Below are 20338 nucleotides of genomic sequence, written 5' to 3' on the forward strand. Positions count from 1 at the left end.
GAAACCAGAGGCAGAATAGAATATGCCAGTTTGGTGCTTAAGAATCCCTCTGTTATCTGATACCTTACAGGTGGTACCTACTGAGGGCCAGGAGAATGGGCAGAGGGAAGAGGAGGAAGAAGAGAAGGAGCCTGAAGCAGAAGCCCCTGTACCTCCCCAGGTCTCGGTAGAGGTGGCCTTGCCCCCACCTGTGGAACATGAAGTCAAGAAAGGTGGGTGAAACGTGTGGCTCCCTGAATTCCCGGAGCACCTGATTTGGACCTCTTACAGCATCGAATGTCTTCTGCCTTGTGTTGTAGTATTTTACATATCTGTCTTGTCTTGTTACCAAGCTACTTGGCTAGGTTTGAATCTGTTTAATCTTTCTGTCTCCATAATGAGGAGATCAGCCTAGACTGTAACTTGCACAGTGCAGGTGCTCAGCACATTTAGATGGAAGAGTGACTACCGGTAGGGAATTTAAAAGTCCTGCCGAAGGTGAAAGCCAGCATTGCTCCCTGCTGAAAACGATTCATGTGCTCTATTTGATAGTGACTTTAGGAGATACCTTAACTCGACGTTCCATTAGCCAGCAGAAGTCAGGAGTTTCCATTACGATTGATGACCCAGTCCGGACTGCTCAGGTGCCCTCCCCACCCCGGGGCAAGATCAGTAACATCGTCCACATCTCCAATTTGGTAAGTCACCGTTTCCCACGTGCAGCTTGATGTAGCGTCAGAGCTGTGGACTCGTGTTTCTAAGGTTCAGCTCCTGCGTCTGCTGGTTACTCACTCATTGAGTCACTTAACCTCACGACCTGTCTCATTTGAAAAATGAGAAAAAAAGTATCACCTTGCAGGGTTTTGTAGAGAGCCTGACCTGAGCATATTTCTTGCCTTCTTCGAGACCCTGAAGTTTCATTCTCATTGGCAGGTTCGTCCCTTCACTTTAGGCCAGCTGAAGGAGTTGTTGGGACGTACAGGAACTCTGGTAGAAGAGGCTTTTTGGATCGACAAGATCAAATCTCACTGCTTTGTAACGGTGAGGGGAAGAAGCTGGCTTTCTAGGTTGTGCCCTGTATCTCCTTCTGTGACCAGTGTGGGCAGGTTTGAGGCCTTCTGGCAAGTGGGAGGGAGGGAAGGCCTGTTGTGACCTTCTGCCTCTCCCTTCCTCCGTCAGTACTCGACAATAGAGGAAGCAGTTGCCACCCGCACAGCTCTACATGGGGTCAAGTGGCCCCAGTCCAACCCCAAATTCCTTTGTGCTGACTATGCTGAGCAAGAGGAGGTAAGAAACCAAGGGAGAGGACAGAGAGGAGGGGTGGGGGAGGCCTCATCTGCGAGATTCCAGCTGAGGCCCTGGCCACACCGATGGTCTTGAGTGTCCTCCTCCCTCCACGTTGGTTCCCTGAGTTGAGCCGTGAGTCTGTTCGCCAGTGCCTGGGCTCCTTCAGTGAGGTGATGTTGTCTCCACCCTTGTACCTCCTCTACCTGCAGCTGGACTATCACCGAGGCCTCTTGGTGGACCGTCCCTCTGAAACTAAGACAGAGGAGCAGGGGATACCACGGCCGCTGCACCCCCCACCCCCACCCCCAGCCCAGCCACCACAGCACCCCAGGGCAGAGCAGCGGGAGCAGGAGCGGGCTGTACGGGAGCAGTGGGCAGAACGGGAACGGGAAATGGAGCGGCGGGAGCGGACTCGATCTGAGCGTGAATGGGATCGGGACAAAGTTCGAGAAGGGCCCCGTTCCCGATCCCGGTCCCGTGATCGCCGCCGGAAGGAACGCGCAAAGTCTAAAGAAAAGAAGAGTGAGAAGAAAGGTACTTAGCTGCGGGGGCACAGTACCCACCTGCAAGTGAGAAAGGGATCCAAATGGGATGGGCTGCAGGGTCACGTGCATCAAGTCTGAACCACTTCCTTCCACCTCAGAGAAAGCTCAGGAGGAACCACCTGCCAAGCTGCTGGACGACCTTTTCCGCAAGACCAAGGCCGCTCCCTGCATCTATTGGCTCCCACTGACTGACAGCCAGGTGAGTGCCTGCCTTCCCGCCCTGTTCAGAGATGCATCAAGGCTCGAGGGCAGAGTCATGTGACCATGGGAGTAGGCCTAGGTATCCTAGGATAATAAGGCAGAGGCTAAGCATCATGGAAAGAGGCAGTTTCAAGACCCAGTTGATTGTGCCATAGAGAAACCAGACACAAAAAGGGAGTAGCAGACATGGAGATTGGAACTTTGTGTGTGTATCCAAACTGGCTGTGCCAACCATACTTCTTGGACATTGATTTTAGTTAGCTGAAAACTCAGCCATTTTTCTGCTTTTTCTTTTCTAGGGATTTTAGCTTTTTTAAGAGGGCTTTTTTTCTTGATGGGCCTTTTGGGAATTTTAGGCTTATGCTACTCCACTGAAGAAAACAGAGGTTTTTTTCACCTCTAAGTAGCTTGGGAAATACTAGAGGCCAGGCATGGATGGTGCTGCTACCTGTCATGGCTATAACAGGTGAAAACTGGGAGGGCTTGGGGCTCTGAGACAAGGACTGGTGTGACTGCTGGGCCCTCCCCCTTCCTGTGTAACGGCAAGGCCGACAGTGATCCTGAGCTAGGAGTGCAGGATCCAGGAGCAGGGGGGCCAGGTGGGACTGGTGTGAATGCAGTTGAGATGCCTGTTCTCTGCCTTCCCTGCCTGCTGCAGATTGTTCAGAAGGAGGCAGAGCGGGCTGAACGGGCCAAGGAGCGGGAGAAGCGGCGAAAGGAGCAAGAAGAAGAAGAGCAGAAGGAGAGGGAGAAGGAGGCGGAGCGGGAGCGGACCCGGCAGCTGGAGCGAGAGAAGCGGCGAGAGCACAGCCGAGAGCGCGACAGGGAGAGGGAGCGGGACAGGGAGCGGGACAGGGGGGATCGAGATCGGGAGAGGGACAGGGAGCGGGAACGAGGCAGGGAGAGGGACCGCAGGGACACCAAGCGCCACAGCAGGAGCCGGAGTAGGAGCACACCTGTGCGGGACCGGGGTGGGCGCCGCTAGCCGGGAAAACGCTAGGGAGAGCTGCAGGCGTGGGCCACCCTGCCCCAGGGTGGGTTCAAGGCCACAGAGGGATAGGTACAATCTCCACCACCCTGGAACCAGGGGTCTTTCACACCATTCGCCCAGTGCTGAAGTCTGGCTGCCACCTGTCCCCAAATACCAAATGGAGCAGTGGCCACCTTCCCACCCCTACCCCACCTCCATAATCTATTCTTGGGACTCAGCCCTCTCCTCTCATTTCCAGTGAAGTCTGTGAGAGGGAAGAGCTAAGTTAGGGAGGGAGGTATTGGCTGAGAAGTGGGGAACAGCCAGGAGCCCCAAACCTCCCTTGTTTTTTCTTCCATCCTGCTCACCACCTCTGGTACTCGAACCCGCCTTTTGGGAACAGCCGGGGCCAGGACTGGGTCACCTATGAGCTGAATCAGCATCTCCTCCTGAGTCCCAGGGCCCCTGCAGTTCCCAGTCTTTCTGTCCTGCAGCCCTTGCCTCCTGCCCACCGGTTCCACTTTATATCCACCTTTTCCTTTTGTTCAATTTTTATTTTTATTTTTTTTATTATTAAATGATGTGGTCTATGGAAAATAATAAAAATCTGACTTAGTTTTAACTAGTGTGTGATTGAGTGGCTTTCCTTGGCCAGGGCCTGGGTGAGGGCCAAATTGAGGTGGAGGCCGGCTCCTACAAGTGCAGCCAGCACTACTTGCATTCCATACACTTATGCTGCTGCTTCCCGGAGAGGGGACTCCCCACCCTCCCTCCATCCCTGCCTCTGACCACACCACAGCTGTGCGGCTTCCCCCCTCCCCCCAGTAAGGAAGACCCCCCCATCCTCCGGGAAGACGACGGTCCTGTCCGGTTGCTAGAGGCAGTCGGTCACCTGCTCACCACCTTCAAGGTCCTCCCATAACTGCCACCAGGGGGCGGCAGCAGCTCGTTCAGTAGGCGTCTGTAAACGAGCTTCCCAAAAAGGCTCCGTGCCCTCCCGCGGATGTCTTGACTAGGTCCCTGACCTGTTCGTTCCCTGGGCCCAGCCCGCGCACCCCCTGGACCCGTCAGCCGTGCTTAAGGCCCCCAGCCGGCCCGCTACCCTTCCCTGCACAGGTTCCCAAAATGCCGCCGCCTCCCGGCCAAGGTCCTCCGCAGTTCCCGAGGCCGGTCCGGGAGCGGCGAGCCGGGCCTCCGCAGTGGGTTCCAGGTTCCCGGGCTCACCGTGCGCTCGCCCTTCGTCCGGCTGCGGGCCGCTTCGCACCCGCGATGCGCCCTCCCTGCTAGCTCTTCGGAAGCGGCCTGGCTCCTAGGCGTGGACGCACTCCCACTCGAGTGCCCCTCAGGGCGCTGCGGGCCCGGCCCGGGAGGGGCGCCGCATCTGTATGCGCCCGGCGGCCAGCAGCGCCGAGGGGGCGGGCACCGGCGCCGCCCCCGCCCTCGCCGCGCGGCCGGGGCTGGCCGGGGAGGGTCGGAGGCTGGGCTCTCCTCTCCCGCGCGGCGCGGAGCCGCCTCGCTCCTCCGCAGGCGGAGCCTCCTTCCCCCGCCCCCTCCGTCTCGCTCCCTTGTTCTCGCCGGGGCCGCTCAGACCTGCAGCGGAGCCGCGGCGCCCGCTCCGATCGGCTCGGGGCTGCGCCCCCGGGACCCGGCGACGGGGGCGGGCGGGAGCGCTCCCCGCCGAGCTGGGCCCCTAGGCACTGCCAGGTAAGGGCGCCCGCCCTGGAGCCCACGGTCGGGAATCCGCGAAGGGGCAGCAGGGGGCCCGCAGCCTGCGGGTGTCTTCAGAGCGGTGAGCGGTGCGCTCCGCGGCTGGGAGCCACTGCCGGCTCCCTTCTCCCGCGCTCTACCGCTTTCCCTTCTTCCCTCGCACCTCTCCTCCTCTTTTTCCCGTTTTCCTCTCCCTCGATTTCTCTTCATCCTGCCTCCTCTTCTGCCTATTTGCCTTTCCTGCCCCCTCCCTGTCGCCCCAACCCTTCTCTCTCCCTCTTGCCTGTCTCGCTCCATCTCCTCTTCCTCTTCGCCTTTTTTCTTCCTCCACCTTTCTCCCCTTCCTGTATTCCTTTTCCCGCTTTCCTTTCTCTCCCCGATCCTTCCCTCTCCCCTCCTCTCCTCTTCCCTTCCCGCTATCCTGTTTCCCACTCCTCTATCCCCTACCTTCTCCTCTTCGTCCCGCCTCCCTCTCTGGTGCCCGGCTTCCCTCCGGCTTCCCTCTTCCCTCGGGAAGGGAAGGACTGTCAGGTGTGTGTCTGCTTTGGGGGAGGAGGGGCACAGTCACAGTCACTTGAGGGGTCCCCCCTAGGAGGAGAAGGGGGAGACAGCGGCGGGAAGGGTCCTTTCTCTACCTTCCTTCCTGCATCCCCTCCCAGCTGCCCCCTCTCCCAGAATGAAGTTCTGAGCTGGGGCGGCCTGGTCTGACCCCCGCAGTTGAAGCCGCCCCTTTCTGCTTAGCACAGTGTTGGCTGCCCTTCCACCCATTCTGGAGCCTGGTACCCAGGACTCCTCTCTGCCTTTCAGACACCCAGACTACCTCCTTTGATCTCTTTCCTCCTGTCTCTTGCTGCCATTCTTTCTCTGTCTCTGCGGACAGTCCCTGAGTCTTGTTCTCACCCTGCATCTCGCTGTGTCTCTAGCCTCTGGGTCCGCCTCTCCAGTCTCCTGGCTTCTCCCGCCCCCCTTTTTTCAGCTCCCCCCTCCCACTCTGTGAGCCTGGTCCCCCTTCAAGGACTTCAGCTAGCAGTGTGCCAGGGAGCAGATTCTGGAGAGGAGGGGTTCCTGTGGAGGACAGACTTTCACAGGTTCTCAACCCTGTCTGAGGCAGCCCTCCTTATCATTTCAGCCTGACCCTCGGCACCCTGAGACCACACCTCCATGAATCCCAATTCCTGGATTTTTAAGCCCTTTCCATGGTAGCCCCATCTCCTTCAGCACCTACCTGCACTCTCAGCCTGGGAGCTCAGGGGGCAGATTTGCGGTTCCAAGCCCTCCCAGCGTCCCCTCTCCTATTTTCTTCCCAAGCTTTCCTATTCAGAGTTGACTGGCCAAAGATTTATCAGCTTGGAGGGCTGGAGGTGAATACAGGCAGAGAACCTGGGTGGAGGGAAAGATCAGACTGCTCTCGTTCTCATTCTGGCTTCTGGGCAGTGGGGTGTCTGGTTCCTTGGAGGTCTGATCTTTGGAGCATCTAACTTTGGGAGGAGATGGTAAGGGTTTCCTCGACCCTGAACAGCTGCCTATCCTGCAGGTGTGGATCCATGGGGTAGCCCCAACGCTTCTGCCCCTCTGCCCCAGCCAGCTCATGCCTCAGCACCCAGGAGCAGTGAACAGAGCCTTGGCTGGAGCCCAAACATGTGGGGCCTGGTGAGGCTCCTGCTGGCCTGGCTGGGTGGCTGGGGCTGCATGGGGCGCCTGGCAGCCCCAGCCCGGGCTTGGGCAGGGTCCCGGGGGGGACCAGAACCATCACTGCTTCGGACCCGGAGGAGCTGGGTGTGGAACCAATTCTTTGTCATTGAGGAGTACGCTGGACCAGAGCCTGTCCTTATTGGCAAGGTAAGGCTCAGCCCCTCCCATGTCTCCCCTGACTCTCAAGGCTCTCCTCTGCAACTTCATCACTTCTGCAATGACCTTGGTCCCTGAGGATCCCCAACACTGCCCCCAATCCTAGATCTAGACTCTTTAACTTTCTGTCACCATTCCTGGAACCTGCTGCCATTTTTCCCTGACCCCTACAGCTGCACTCAGATGTGGATAGGGGTGAGGGCCGCACCAAGTACCTGCTGACCGGAGAGGGCGCAGGCACCGTATTTGTGATTGATGAGGCCACAGGCAATATCCATGTCACCAAGAGCCTGGACCGGGAGGAGAAGGCACAGTACGTGCTACTGGCCCAAGCTGTGGACCGAGCCTCCAACCGACCCCTGGAGCCCCCATCGGAGTTCATTATCAAGGTGCAAGACATCAACGACAACCCACCCATCTTTCCCCTTGGGCCCTACCATGCCACAGTGCCCGAGATGTCCAATGTGGGTGAGTACCCTCACCTCCCCTTCCCCTACTGCTTTCTGCCCCAGAACCCATCTCCTTCAATTCAGCCCTGCTCATGTCTGGGTCCCACTCATCTGCTCTTCTTCCCCACTTGGCTCTGTCCTGGCTGAGTGGGGTGCCGGAACCCCCTGCAGGGACATCAGTGATCCAGGTGACTGCTCATGACGCCGATGACCCCAGCTATGGGAACAGCGCCAAGTTGGTATACACTGTGTTGGATGGACTGCCTTTCTTCTCTGTGGACCCCCAGACTGGTGAGGCTAGAGCTCGGGAGCCGGGTGAGGCAGCTGTAGGATCAGGCAACCCTGACCCATCGTCTCTCCCTAGGAGTGGTGCGGACTGCCATCCCCAACATGGACCGGGAGACGCAGGAGGAGTTCTTAGTGGTGATTCAAGCCAAGGACATGGGCGGCCACATGGGGGGGCTGTCGGGCAGCACCACGGTGACAGTCACCCTCAGCGATGTCAACGACAACCCCCCCAAGTTCCCTCAGAGTAAGGGGCCAGTGCCGCCGCCTGAGCCATCCTTTGACCACCCCACCCCACCCCTATCGCCTCTGGAGAAGCCTCCCCCCAACCCTTCCCCCAGCCAGGCCTGGGAGAAGGACATGCTGGGGGCGGGAGGAGGGCTGGGGACCTCTCTAAGAACATCTCCCTCCATCCACCCCAAGGCCTGTACCAGTTCTCTGTGGTGGAGACCGCTGGGCCGGGTACCCTGGTGGGCCGGTTGCGGGCCCAGGACCCAGACCTGGGGGACAACGCCCTCATGGCATACAGCATCCTCGACGGGGAAGGGTCGGAGGCCTTCAGCATCAGCACAGACTCCCAGGGTCGAGATGGGCTCCTCACTGTCCGCAAGGTGAGTGCTTCAGACCCACTCACACCCGCCTCCTGCCCCACAGGATAGGCTCCTCACCAGGCTAGAGCAGACTTGGGGTCTCTGTGTTGGAGCTTAAAGATTGTGGTCCTCTCCTCAACCTTCAGATGAGAGTCTGGGGCTCAGAATCGGGAAGTGACTGGCTCAGGACTCTGCACAGGGCAAGTCTGTGATGGAACTGGGGGCAGACCTGGAGTTCTGACCAAGTAATCTGCCCCTCGCCACCCTGACCACCGAGGCCACTGCCCCTCTGGTGCCCACGTCCCTGAGATCTGCACCTGCCTCAGTAACTTGTTCTCCTTCACCATAGCCCCTAGACTTTGAGACTCGTCGCTCCTACTCTTTCCGCGTGGAGGCCACCAATACACTCATCGACCCAGCCTATCTGCGGCGAGGGCCCTTCAAGGATGTGGCCTCAGTACGCGTGGCTGTGCAGGACGCTCCAGAGCCACCTGCCTTCACCCAGGCTGCCTACCACCTGGCAGTGCCTGAGAACAAGGCTCCTGGGACCCTGGTGGGCCAGGTGTCAGCCACAGACCTGGACTCCCCAGCCAGCCCCATCAGGTGAGCTGGTGGGGGCAGGGCGGGGATTCAGGGAAAGGGCCCAGCAGCAGGCTGTTCCCACCCAAGGTTGCACCCGCCCTTTCCTGCCCATCACACTCCCCTCCTGGCAGAAGTCTTCCCCACTGCAGGCCTGGGGGCCAGGGGAGGGCTGGAGGACCTGCTAACCAGACCCTCCACCCATCCCTGCGTGGATGGCAGTGGCGCCTCCCAGTGGCCATGAGAGCAGATACGGCGTTTCATCTGATGAGTGCACCAGATCAGCTGATGGCTGAGGCTATGGCTATTGATCACTCCCTCAGCGCCTCACATTTTACTCACTTGATAACATTTCATTTTCACAACAACCTGTGAGAGGAGGATTGAAGATAAGTGTAGGAGTCTTCTCGGGTCCAGCTGCTTTAGAGGCTCAGCCCTGAGGGGTTGCGTTTACGTGCCCCAGGTCACACAGTCAGTAAGCAGCAACGCTAGAATTCCAATCCGGACTTGTCGGCCTCAAGAAGGCCCATTCTTTCCACCTGCCCAGGCTGCTGCCCAGCATCCCTGTCACAGCACTGAAGGAGGGGCTAGTGTCATTCTCCTCTGATAGTTGAGGGAACGGGTTAAAAGATTTGCCCAAGGTCACACAGCTAGTCTGAGACAGAGCAGAGCTAGAACTCAGGTCCTCAGTCCCCAGAACAGAGCCCAGGAGTCAGAAAGACAGGCAGTGTTTGCCCCATGTCACCTCTGTCTCTCTTCCCACACCCCCACGGAACTCAGCACCCCATGTCATAGGATAGGTGTTGAATATTGCTGACTACCCAGAGATATTTGTCTTTCAAGGGGACCCTAATGTGAATTATGGCTCCAAATGCCCAGGGCAGGCGCTGCCTGGTCAGCTCATGCAGGCCCTTTGCCCAGATGAGCCGGGAGGCCCAGCAAGGTGAACAGGTGGGAGGGAGGGATGGCCGCCAGCTCAGCCCTGCCCCAGCTCAGTCCCCCACCTGGCTCCATCCCCCCAGATACTCCATCCTCCCACACTCGGACCTGGAGCGTTGCTTCTCCATCGAGCCTGAGGACGGCACCATCCGCACAGCAGTGCCCCTGGACCGGGAGGCTCGTGTCTGGCACAACCTCACAGTGCTGGCCACAGAGCTTGGTGAGGAGTCCTGGGCCTCCAGGAGCCCCGGGAGGAGGCGGCAGCCTCCTGGCAGAGGGGCCATCCCTAGGGATAGGGTGAGGGGGGTGTTAGTGCTACACACACACACCCAGGGTATAACTACTAGGTGCCCACCCTGGACCATTACGACCAGGCAGGCTTCCTGGTCTCCTGGGCTGGCCTGGGCACAGTGGGTTGGCCTAAGCATTTCCCCTCACCTTTAATTTGCTCCCATACCCAACTTTCCCCAGGTCAAAATAAATCTAACCTCAAATAGCTCTCAATTCCTAAGAACCCCGACATGCACCCTGGGAGACCCTGCCTTGCCCAGTCTCTGCTTCAGGCTGAAGTTGGAACAGGGAAGAGCTGGGCCCTCCTCTGGGAGCTGACCGGGGAATGCCAGCAGCCTCTCCCTGAGAAGTTTTGTGGGAGGCCCTCAAGGGAGGGGAGAAGGGCCAGCTCCCGGCACTGTCCGTGTCAGTCACCAGTTAGCAGCAGCATGGTTCAGCCGCCTCTGGGCAGCCATGGCCTGTGGGGGCAGGGAGACCTCCTTTCCTTCTGTGAACCTGTCCGTGCTACGCCTGCACATGCTTCAAGGTCTCCTACGTTTGCTGTCCATGTCCTGGCTATGGGAGTTGTCCCTGTGTGCATACAGACTTATGCCACGGCAACGAAGAGCTAAGAGCTGTGTGTGTGTGCATGTGCGTGCGTACTTCCCTGTGTGTGAAAAATACATACACATACCCACACATATGCTTGTGAGGATATGTCTACAGTTGCATATATATGTGTATGCAGTTGAGCATATAGAGCTAAAGCTATATTATCTGTGCATATATGGAATTGGATATGTATAGTGAAACTTGATAGCTCAGCTAGTAAAGAGTCTGGCTGCCATGCAGGAGACCCAGGTTCCATCCCTGAGTTGGGAAGATCCCCTGGAGGAGGGCATGGCAACCCACGCCAGTATTCTTGCCTGGAGAAAACCCCTGGACAGAGGAGCCTGGTGAGCTACAGTCCATGGCGTCACAAAGAGTCAGACCCGACTGAGTGACTAAGCACAGCACAGTGATAGATACAAGTAGCTGTCTGTATACATTGTTTTGTGTATGTGAGTGTTTGTGGATAGGCAGTAATAATTTACCACTTACTGTGTATGGGACACTGTTCTGAGTACCAAATATAGGTGCATTCACTTCATCATCAGCACAACTTTATGAGGGATGTATGATTTTTTCCCCCCATTTTAAAAGGAGGAAACTCAGACAAAGAGAAGTTAAGTAACTTACCGAGGGCACGCAGACATTAAGTGGTGGGGCCTCAGTCAGGCTGCAGTCTCCGCTGTTATCTCTTCCACCATGTGTCGAACTCTGTGTGGACAGGGTTATGTGTATGACCATGCAGCTGTGCGACAGTGCGTTCATGTCTGTCCATGTGAACATCCCTGTGTGCGCTTTGGCCGTCTGTTTACATAGCCGTGTGTGTGTGTGTGTGTGTGTTTCCCTCACTGTCTCCTTACCTCCTGCCAAATCCTGCTCCCTACGCCCACAAATCCCAATACTGACTAGCAGGCCCTGAGCCCTTACTGCAGTGAAAGATGGACCCCAGCCCTGTCCCATCTCCCAGACCCTTTAGCCAGGCAGTCCACTCCTCTGCCTAGGCTGTGACCTCAGCCCCTTCCCAAGAGCCAACCAGCTCTCCCTCAGTTTGGGGGAAAGACTAAAGGAACCAAGAGGTTTAGCCTAGGGGAGATGAGCGCTGTGAAGGGCAGGGGTGCACTTTCCATTTTCTCTTGGATGCCATTGGCAGTGAGGAGCAAGGCAGGGTAGTGATGGGGGCCACCCAGTGACGAGGGGGCCTGTCTATGGCTGTGGTACCCAGGCTGGCCCGGCTCTGCACCTGAGAATCAGGTAGCTCCTCCCTCCCCAAGGTCAATTCTAAGTGATACTCATTGCTACACCACAGCCTCCCAGACCTCTGATGGGGCGTGTGTGTATGTCTGTCCCACTGTTTTCGTGCATGGAAATGCATTCTCTGCATCCTGGGGGGTGGTGATGCTACATTCACCGTCTATATGGAACATGCCCCTTGTGTGTGTTGTATTTGTTTTAAACACTGAGCACATCGAATGGATGGCATGAATGTGTTGCGTCTTTCATGGCTGTCGTCTGGTATGTGTCATCTGTCTACTTTTCCTTGACGGTGCATGTGCCCTTTAGTGTTCATGTATGTCATGGGTGCTGCACTCCTGTTGAATGTATATGGGGTGTGTATTCCACATATTCTTGGGTACCGCATGGATGTTATGTGCACTTGTTCCAGTCACTTCACAACATTGATGCAACCTGCATATCGCATGCCTATATCTTGTGTCTCACATACATGCCATGTTCTGGATGTGACACTCACACACCATATATACTGTGTGTAACTGTGATGTGTGTGCTTGCGTCGGGTGCACGTGTTCGTGTTCTGGCTTCAGACAGCTCTGCACAGGCCTCCCGGGTGCAAGTGGCCATCCAGACCCTGGACGAGAATGACAACGCTCCCCAGCTGGCTGAGCCCTACGACACCTTTGTGTGCGATTCTGCAGCCCCCAGCCAGGTGAGTCACTGAGGCAGGCGGGTCGGGACCTCAAGACCTCCAGCTGCCCGCCTCATACAAGATTTCTCTTCTTTCTCTCAGCTGATTCAGGTCATCCGAGCCCTGGACAGAGATGAAGTCGGCAACAATAGCCGTGTCTCCTTTCATGGCCCTCTGGGCCCCGATGCCAACTTCACTGTCCGGGACAACCGAGGTGGGTAGCTTCCTACAGCTGTGCCCTTACCTGCTTCCCTCCTCTCCTCCACCATCCCTAACTCTACCCATCTACCTGGGGCTCCACCCTACAGAATGTACATGCAATTTTGGGAGTTCCTTGATGGCCTGTGGAGGGGGGGTAGGGGCGGGGTGTGCATATATGTGTTCAGTCGTATCCGATTCTGTGACCCTATGGACTGTAGCCCGCCAGGCTCCTCTGTCCATGGGATTTTCCAGGCAAGAATACTGGAGTGGGTTGCCATTTCCCACTCCAGAGGATCTTCCTGACTCAGGGAGCAAACCCACATCTCTTGTGTCTCCTGCACTGGCAGGCAGGTTCTTTACCATTGATGCCAAAGGATTCTGGGATTCAGGGCTTTCACTGAAGGGGCCTGGGTTCAGTCCCTGGTTGGGGAACCGAGATCCTGCCAGCCACGCAGCGTGGCCAAAATAAATAAATAAAAGAAGGTGGATGTGGTTTTGCTCTTTGCAAACCTTCCCCACGGACAGCTTTGTCTCCATGGGCTGCACCAACCTTAGTGGGAAGGTATCCCAGGAGGTGCCCAAAGACCTCTCTCCTACAGATGGCTCCGCCAGCCTGCTGCTGCCCTCTCGCCCCGCTCCACCCCGCCAGGCCCCCTACCTGGTTCCCGTAGAACTGTGGGACTGGGGGCAGCCAGTACTGAGCAGTACAGCCACAGTAACTGTCAGTGTGTGCCGCTGCCGGCCTGATGGCTCCGTGGCGTCCTGCAGGCCTGAGGCTCAGCTCTCACCTGCTGGGCTCAGCACTGGGGCTCTGCTTGCCATCGTCACCTGCGTGGGCACACTGCTGGGTGAGTCAAGCCATAGATGGGGTCATAGATATGAGATCCAGGCCTGCAGGGGGTGTGGAGAGAAGCAGGACCTTGGACATAGGGAAGTCCACCCTAGGTCGTGAAGGAACCCTCATGCCTGGGTTTCCCCACTGCCTGATACACCCAAGAGAAACACTCTGGCCTCTTATCCATGACTGGCGAAGCTAAGGACAGTCATGAGCCATAAAAACTATTTACTGAGCCCCAACTCTGGGCCATGTGTGGTGCTGGGCACATCACTTGGTATTTCATCCTTTCAACAACCTTAAGGGGTAAATATGTTTCCCCTCTTTTCCACACAAGCAATCCAAGGGCCAGAGAGGTTCAGAGAAGTTAAGCAACTCTCCGTGGTCACACAGCAAGTAAAGGGTTGAAGTCAGGACTCAAAAGCCCTTTGTCAAAGGTCAAAGCTAGGGCTTGCCACCCCTAGGCCGTTCCAAACGGAACTTGTGCGCCTCTCCCCCAGCCCTGGTGCTGCTCTTCGTGGCTCTGCGGCGCCAGAAGCAGGAAGCCCTGATGGTGCTTGAGGAGGAGGACGTGCGCGAGAACATCATCACCTACGACGACGAGGGCGGCGGCGAGGAGGACACGGAGGCCTTCGACATCAGCGCCCTGCAGAACCCCGACGGGGCGGCCCCGCCGGCGCCGGGCCCACCCACGCGCCGCGACGTGCTGCCCTGGGCGCGGGCCGCACGCCAGCCCCGGCCCCCCGGCCCCGCCGACGTGGCGCAGCTGCTGGCGCTGCGGCTGCGCGAGGCGGACGAGGACCCTAGCGTGCCGCCCTACGACTCGGTGCAGGTGTACGGCTACGAGGGCCGCGGCTCTTCCTGCGGCTCCCTCAGCTCCCTGGGCTCCGGCAGCGAGATCGGCGGCGCCCCGGGCCCGGCTGAGCCGCTGGACGACTGGGGGCCGCTCTTTCGCACCCTGGCCGAGCTCTACGGGGCCAAGGAGCCCCCGGCCCCCTGAGACCGGCCTGGCCCTGCCTCCGCTTCCCCCACCGAAGCGGGGCGGCAGCGTAGGCCCTCTGAGTGAGCCCCCCTCCCCGGGTCCAGGCAGGCAGCAGCAGCCCAGGGGCCCCCAGGCCTCCCCAGTCCCCGTGTCCCTCCTGCCCACCGCCCCAAGGCAACCGCCTCCTTACGTCCCTCCTCCCCAGTCGTCTGTTCGTCTCCAGGGATCTGTCTGTGTCTGACACGCTCCCTGGCTGGGTCTGGGTTGTGCGGCTCCGACTCTGAAGCTCCCGCTCCTCTCACTGTGATTCCACTCTCTCGTGGCTCTGTTTTGGTCTGCTCCATTCTGAATCTGTCACACAGGGCTCTGTGTGTCTCCCTTGCGCACACACATGCTGTCTGTCTGTCTCCTGCCCACATTCTCTGTGGGTCCCTGTGATTGGCTTTTTGGTTTTTTCTGTTGTCCATCCCAAAAGCAAAAGAAACGTCCAGCCACTGCTGCCCACCCTCCTGCAGGGGATGTTCTGCCCCAGGTCAGTGTCCCTAGACCTCGTGGAGCACCAGGCTGGCCCAAAGCCCTCCCCCACTCACCGCCTCTCACTCTGGCTCTCCTGTCTTTACAGACCTGCCCGCATGGTTCCATCCATCACTCATGGCCTCATCCTGGCTCCACTGGCCTCCAGCAGAGAGAGGGAGCCAGCCCACCTCCCAGGGCGAGAGCTCCAGCCCCCCACTGTGGCTGCCTCCCTGGAGCTCTGCCCAGCTGTCAACCGGCCTTGGGCATCCTGGCTCTGGGCATCGTCTTGTATGCTTCCCAGCCCCTGGGGGAGGGGAAGGAAAGCGGGAAGCTGCTGGGGAAGGGGAAAGAGGGAGGAAGGGGAGGGGCCTCCATCTCTAATTTCATAATAAACAAACACTTTATTTTGTAAAGCTGGAGCCCTGCTTTCCTTTCCCCACTCAGGTGTCTCTCAGAGTGTGTCACGGTGCTGAAGGACTGGAAGAGAGGCCTAAGCCCACCCCCTCGGCTCAGGGGACAGTCTGCTCCAAGACCCTTTCACCGAGGGGAGTTTGGGTTGATTCCATTCTGGGACTAAGGAGATAATGACTCGTTCCCCTGCTCCCGCTACCTCTGGGTTCTCTGTTGGTCTCAAAGTGTCCAAGGAAATTAAGATGTGGGGCTTGGCTGGAGGGGAAAGCCGGAGGGGGAGTGTGGAGAAAAGGAGGCGCTATAAGAAGACCAAGAAGAGACGAAGAGGAGTTCTAGACTAGGACAGTGGGCAGGGGACAGTAGAAGGGAGCAAGCAGTGCCTCCCGGGGCCTGTGGTCCCAGCTGGAAAAAGGCCGGGTCAGGGTAAGATGGCACAGCCACAGTGGGCCTGCTCCCTCCACCCTTCATTCTTCCCAGTCTGTGGTCTTGCTCTTCATGGGCACAAAGGAGGGGAGAGAGGGACCCCAGGAAGGCGGGCTGTTTTAGGGGTTGAACCAAAGTCAACTGGGACGGGAGCCCAGCGGGTGGCCAGCATCTCTCACTGTGGGCTCCTTGAGTAGAGAGGGGGTCCACCCAGGAACAAACATTAGACCTGGCCCAGGTCTCTTAAGTCCAGCAAGGGCTCCTGGGGAGTAGATAGGTCAAGACAGGTCCTTGTGACCTTCCCTTCCAAGTGTGAGGTGCGGGTAATCAGGGGAGGCTGCTCCCGTGGGAAGGTGCCTTCTTGTACCTTACACGCTGTGTGGTTAAGGCGACCAGGTAGTGGGAAGGCAAAGACCCGGCTCTGGCGGGCCGCCTCCACCCTGTCAGATCCTTTGTACACGCAGCGCTGCTTGAAGAGGCCTTTGGCTTCAGCCAGAAAACAAACAAGGAAGGGAAGGAAGGAGGGAGGGAGGGATCATAGGTTAGTACAGGCCTCCACTTCTTGGACAGTTTCTGAGAACAGATTCGTTTAGTGAAACAGTTATAGTATCTTCTCCCAGGAAGCTGAGATGTCGATGGGTTCCCAAAACCAGGCCTATGGTGCAAGCATGGCATTGTCATTGGCTCTGTTGAAGGCTGGAAACTGGTCCCTGCCTGCCTGAAGGCCTGTATGAGAGCAGACTGTCTGCCCCAGAGGGAGACGATCAGGAGGGCAGCACCGCAAGCAAGGCGTCAGGACAGGTCTTCCGGTTCAGGGCTGGATTGACCCCTTTGGTCTCCCCTGATGTCTGAATCAAACCTTTAGGAATAAGGGGAGAAAAGGAGGAACTGATGCATGGGTTGCCCCTGGCTAGTGAGCGGTGCATTGAAGTGGGGTACGGGCCTTCGCCCTCTCTGCCAGCCCTCCCTAACACCCTCCTGAGGCCCTTCCCAACTCATTCAGCTGCCAGGAAAACAGTGTAGGGAAACAGACTTTTCAGCTAGGCTTATCTCTGGTCTTAAATATCTCACCATTGGAAAGAGAATTTGTCAAAGGAAGGGAAGAGGGCAGGACCAGGAAAGGAAAAGAGAAGAGAAGGGAGAGATGATGGGAGGAGTTGCAAGAAGAGAGCCCTCCCTATCTGGGTTCAGTCCTCCTTCTCTGATTAATGGGAAGCGGAGGGGTTCAGAGTGTGGGGAGGGGGCAGTGGGGAGCCCCATGTGGTTCCCAGCTAGCCTGGGGGTGGGTTCAGGTGGCAACGTCAGGCTAGCCTGCCCCCATTCCTGCCTTTTCTCACTCCCTGTTTGGGTGGGTGGGGGTGCTTGCGGGGGGGGCGGGGGGCAGTGAGGCTGCAGAAGTAGTGAACCCCTGGGGTGAGCACTGCCCCACCTCCTCTCTCTACTCTGGACTTTTTCTCCCCAAAAAAGTGATAAGGCCTTTCTCCCTGATAATTGGCCTTTCTCCTTGCTCCGGTGGGGCTCTTTCTCTCGCAGCCCGTTTCCTGTCTCTGCACATGGGAACCATGGCTTATTTGGGACCATTCACTCACCATGTCACAGACCCACACTCATCTCTGCACATGGAGGTGCACCCTCTTGCGTCTGAGTCAATCAAACACTTGAACCCTGGGCAAAAACAGCCCTTCCTCCTGTGTTCCTCCACGAGAAAACTGGCCTAAGGGTCCTTGACCTACATCTGTCATTCCCAGGGTCCTGCACCTCCTCACCCGAGGCTGAGGAGAGGGTGAAGGATGAAGGACTGCATAGAGGCCACCAGCCAGATTCCCAGACCCCAGCTCAAAGGCTTGTTCTCCTGTACTGGGCATCTTTCTGCAGCAACCCCTCTCATTTCCTTCCCTCCCCTACTGCTTTCCTTCCTGGGGCTCCCTCAGCTTTCCTCCCTTCTCCCCCATCATCCCCTGAAAGACAGAGCCCACTGGGGCTCCTCTGTCTGGCCCATCTCCTGCCTGGAGGAATTCTTAGCCTTAAGTGCAGGGTCGGGGCTCAGGACTGGGCCAGAGGCTGGGAGGAGGGTGTCCAAGAGGGAGAAGAGATGCTGTTCATCTTGGGACTGGAAGCAGTGGGAGTAGGACAAAGGAAGAAGGTTCAGGAACCTTCCTTCCGGTCCCCTCTCCTAGATTGACCATGCCTTCCCCTCCGCTTGGCCTGGGGAGGGGGGTGGGGTGGCATCCCTCCTGGAGTTGTCAGCCTGCATCGCCAAATCAGGGCTCACAGGGGAGCAGCAAGCAGACAGGAGGGGCGGGAGAGGACGCGCTAACCCAGCAGTTCCCCCTGGCACAGCCATCTCCCTCTTTTCTTCATGCCCAGAGGGAGCTACCAGAAGGAAAGGCTGGGGAGAAGGCAAAGGGACGGCAGGAGAAGTCTGGCAGCAGTCGTGACAGGCCCAGAAGCCAGAGCGCACTGGTTGGGGTTGTGGGGTGCCAATGACTCAGGCCTTGGTAAGAGAGGACAGAGGGCGCTCAACAGGGGATGCTTCTTGGGCTCAGCCCTCCAGGCCCTTGGGCTCCTCCAGGTTCCTTCTTCCCTGGCCAGCAGGAAGGAAGGGGCCCGGCCCAGCTGCTCTCTTCCCCACATCACTCCCCAGGGGGCAGGAAGAGGCCCTGGGAGAGAAGGAGCACAGCCCTGGAGTGGATGGCCTGGATCCCAGCCTCATCTCTGCACTGACCGCATCACCTCGGGCAAGTCACACGCCTCTGTGAAGCACTTCCTCTTCTGTCAAGTGAGGATCACAGTAACCTTCAACAGTTAATCATGAAAACTGCGTTCAGTAAAGGAGTCATCATCAGAGTCCTTAGGGTCAAGTGGAAGGTGGTGGCAGAGGAGGAAAGCAGTAGTGGGAGCCCATCACTCACCCCCAGATGTTCATGCTGCACTGTCCCTGCCCCTTCCAGCCTGGGTCCCCGGGCTACCATCGCCCCCATTCCCCTCCCACCGTCCCCCCCATCCAGGTGAGAAAGTGGCAAAGACTCTGAAGCTGAACTGAGGACTAAAACGAGAGGAAGAGAGACTGGGGATAGCGTGGGGAAAAGCAGAAAGGAAGATGGCAAGAAAAGAGGGTCTAGCACTTGGCGCAGCATCTGGCGTGCAGCCGGCGCACAGTATTTGCTGAAAGACGGACTCGGTGCTGAGAAGGAGGCTAGATCAATCTATTGGGTGCCAACAGGAACAAGTCGGACAGAGAGGTCAATAGCTTGGGGAAGAAAAAGGGATGGAAACTTGGAACAAATGAAGCCAGCAACCCAGGAGAGCAGGGCCCCGATGCTGGGAGTCTGCTTCCCCTGCGGCCCCATCTCCCACCCTGGGCTGGGCCCCCCAGATCCTGCCGCTGCTCACAGGCTCTCTGTGGGCACCTTCAAGTCCCCAGGTGCCAGCCCCACAGACGGTTCTCTGCCTTCGCCAGCTCTGTCGGGGGTGGCCTCCTCCTCCCGTTCCTTCTCTGGCCCTGGAAGCTTCTGCAGTTCCGAGTATAGCACCCAGGCATCATGGCAGGACACATACTCCCATCCACTCTCCCGCACGTGGAAGAGGTCCACAGAACCCCCAGAGTAGGCATCGCGGCGGGTAGCGTGGGCCACAGCGCGCCGGGCCAGGGCGTAGGCTTCCTGGGTGCTCATGTCGTAGCGGTAGCCGCGATCTAGCACACCATAGGCATAGGGAGACCCAGAGCCCACCGAGAAGATGTCCCCCTGCAGGCAGGTGCCATCGCTGTAGACATAGAAGAGGGCAGGGCCAGAGCGGTCCCAGCCGCACAGGGCCGTGGCCACACACAGATCCAGCCCCCGGTAGCGCGACATCATGACAGATAAAAGTTTGGCGGCACCGGCCACGCTGGGCAGCTGACCCTCCCTCAGTGCCCGCAGCCGCAGCTCCCGCTGCAGCACCCGGTACCACGTGACGCAGTCGGCCGAGGTGCCAGAGGTGGTGCCCAGGAGATGCTGGTGCACAGGGATAACCTTGCGTGAGGCTGGACACGCCACGTAGCTGCCACAGGAGGACCGCGTGTCAGCCGCAGCGATGACTCCATGACGGAAGCGGAAGGCCAGGGTGGTGGTACCATGGGCCAGCCTGGGGCCGTGGGTCTGCAGGAAGGCTTGAGGGTCCCAGCCTCGGGGCACAGCCCAGCCTCCAGCCTGAGGCAGGTGAGGGGAGGTTTCCTGGGTGTCGGGGGTCTGCCACTTGCACACATCTTGCAGAGCCATCCCTGGGGTCCAGCGAAGGTTGGAAGGAGCAAGGCAGGGATCTGTGAGCTGGGTTGGGTGGAGGAGGAGAGATGGTAGGAGAAGCCGGGCTGCAGCCAGAACCATACAGGAAGGTGTGTGATCTGTGGCTTCTCCCAAAACCCAAACCAGCCTTTGGGACTGGCTGATGGAGAAGCGCCCTCCCCCTCAGAGGACTGCTGAGGGGGAGACAGGATGAGGCCAGTGGAGTCTTCGGCGCTGGGGAGACGCTACCCATGACACACCTGAGCTCACCGGAGGAGTCACCTGTCTGTCATCCTCCAAGCACCTGGACCTGGGTGGGGGCTGGGTAACTGCACAGGACAGGGCGCACCAGTGAAAGGAGCAGAACTGCATTCCTCTTGTTTTTCCTGTGGGGGGCACTGGGCAAAGAGATAAATGAAGCCCTGTCCCTGCCCTGAAAGGGCCCCCAGCCTAGGGAAAGGTAAAGACTAGTCAGTGCAATGGCTAGGTTCCCTGGGGTGCCAGGCTTTCACTGCTATGGCCTGAG

General features: G+C 58.3%; 3 protein-coding genes across 10 annotated transcripts in view; 2 read left to right on the forward strand and 1 right to left on the reverse strand.

Annotated features, from left to right (window-relative positions):
• ACIN1 (apoptotic chromatin condensation inducer 1) overlaps window positions 1–3617 on the forward strand; it is a 37235-nt gene extending 33618 nt beyond the window's left edge. For 5 of the 8 annotated variants that reach the window (XM_055435464.2, XM_055435463.2, XM_055435462.2 and 2 more), the window contains 7 exons: window positions 71–212; window positions 532–677; window positions 913–1020; window positions 1159–1266; window positions 1476–1800; window positions 1910–2010; window positions 2671–3617. In XM_055435464.2, coding sequence (XP_055291439.1) covers window positions 71–212; window positions 532–677; window positions 913–1020; window positions 1159–1266; window positions 1476–1800; window positions 1910–2010; window positions 2671–2997 — 1257 coding nt within the window. In that variant the 3' untranslated portion in view covers window positions 2998–3617. The remainder of the gene's footprint in view (window positions 1–70; window positions 213–531; window positions 678–912; window positions 1021–1158; window positions 1267–1475; window positions 1801–1909; window positions 2011–2670) is intronic. The other 3 variants (XM_055435466.2, XM_088840003.1, XM_055435465.2) reach the window with 2 other exon arrangements.
• A 944-nt stretch (window positions 3618–4561) lies between these two features.
• On the forward strand, window positions 4562–15097 carry CDH24 (cadherin 24). Its single transcript, XM_055436938.2, has 13 exons — window positions 4562–4686; window positions 6224–6528; window positions 6711–7005; window positions 7158–7277; window positions 7351–7518; window positions 7695–7882; window positions 8211–8464; window positions 9463–9599; window positions 12082–12203; window positions 12285–12396; window positions 12983–13231; window positions 13719–14732; window positions 14823–15097. The coding sequence occupies exons 2-12, from the start codon at window positions 6328–6330 to the stop codon at window positions 14216–14218; spliced, it is 2346 nt and encodes a 781-aa protein (XP_055292913.2). The 5' UTR covers window positions 4562–4686; window positions 6224–6327; the 3' UTR covers window positions 14219–14732; window positions 14823–15097.
• A 3662-nt stretch (window positions 15098–18759) lies between these two features.
• On the reverse strand, window positions 18760–19827 carry PSMB11 (proteasome subunit beta 11). Its single transcript, XM_055437301.2, has one exon. The coding sequence runs from the start codon at window positions 19807–19809 to the stop codon at window positions 18940–18942; it is 870 nt and encodes a 289-aa protein (XP_055293276.1). The 5' UTR covers window positions 19810–19827; the 3' UTR covers window positions 18760–18939.
• Between the last annotated feature and the right edge of the window lie 511 nt (window positions 19828–20338).

This window comes from Moschus berezovskii, chromosome 9 (genome assembly GCF_049115385.1).
Source record: "Moschus berezovskii isolate FMDL1 chromosome 9, NW_MosBer_1.0, whole genome shotgun sequence".
Classification (NCBI taxonomy): domain Eukaryota; kingdom Metazoa; phylum Chordata; class Mammalia; order Artiodactyla; family Moschidae; genus Moschus; species Moschus berezovskii.

Bases quoted from the DNA above. Each gene is read 5' to 3' on its own strand.
- CDH24 (XM_055436938.2), top strand. From the start codon at position 6,328: ATGTGGGGCCTGGTGAGGCTCCTGCTGGCCTGGCTGGGTGGCTGGGGC. The intron at 12,397-12,982 runs GTGGGTAGCTTC...TCTCTCCTACAG, and splicing joins CACTGTCCGGGACAACCGAG to ATGGCTCCGCCAGCCTGCTG. The intron at 13,232-13,718 runs GTGAGTCAAGCC...CCTCTCCCCCAG, and splicing joins CTGCGTGGGCACACTGCTGG to CCCTGGTGCTGCTCTTCGTG.
- PSMB11 (XM_055437301.2), bottom strand. From the start codon at position 19,809: ATGGCTCTGCAAGATGTGTGCAAGTGGCAGACCCCCGACACCCAGGAA.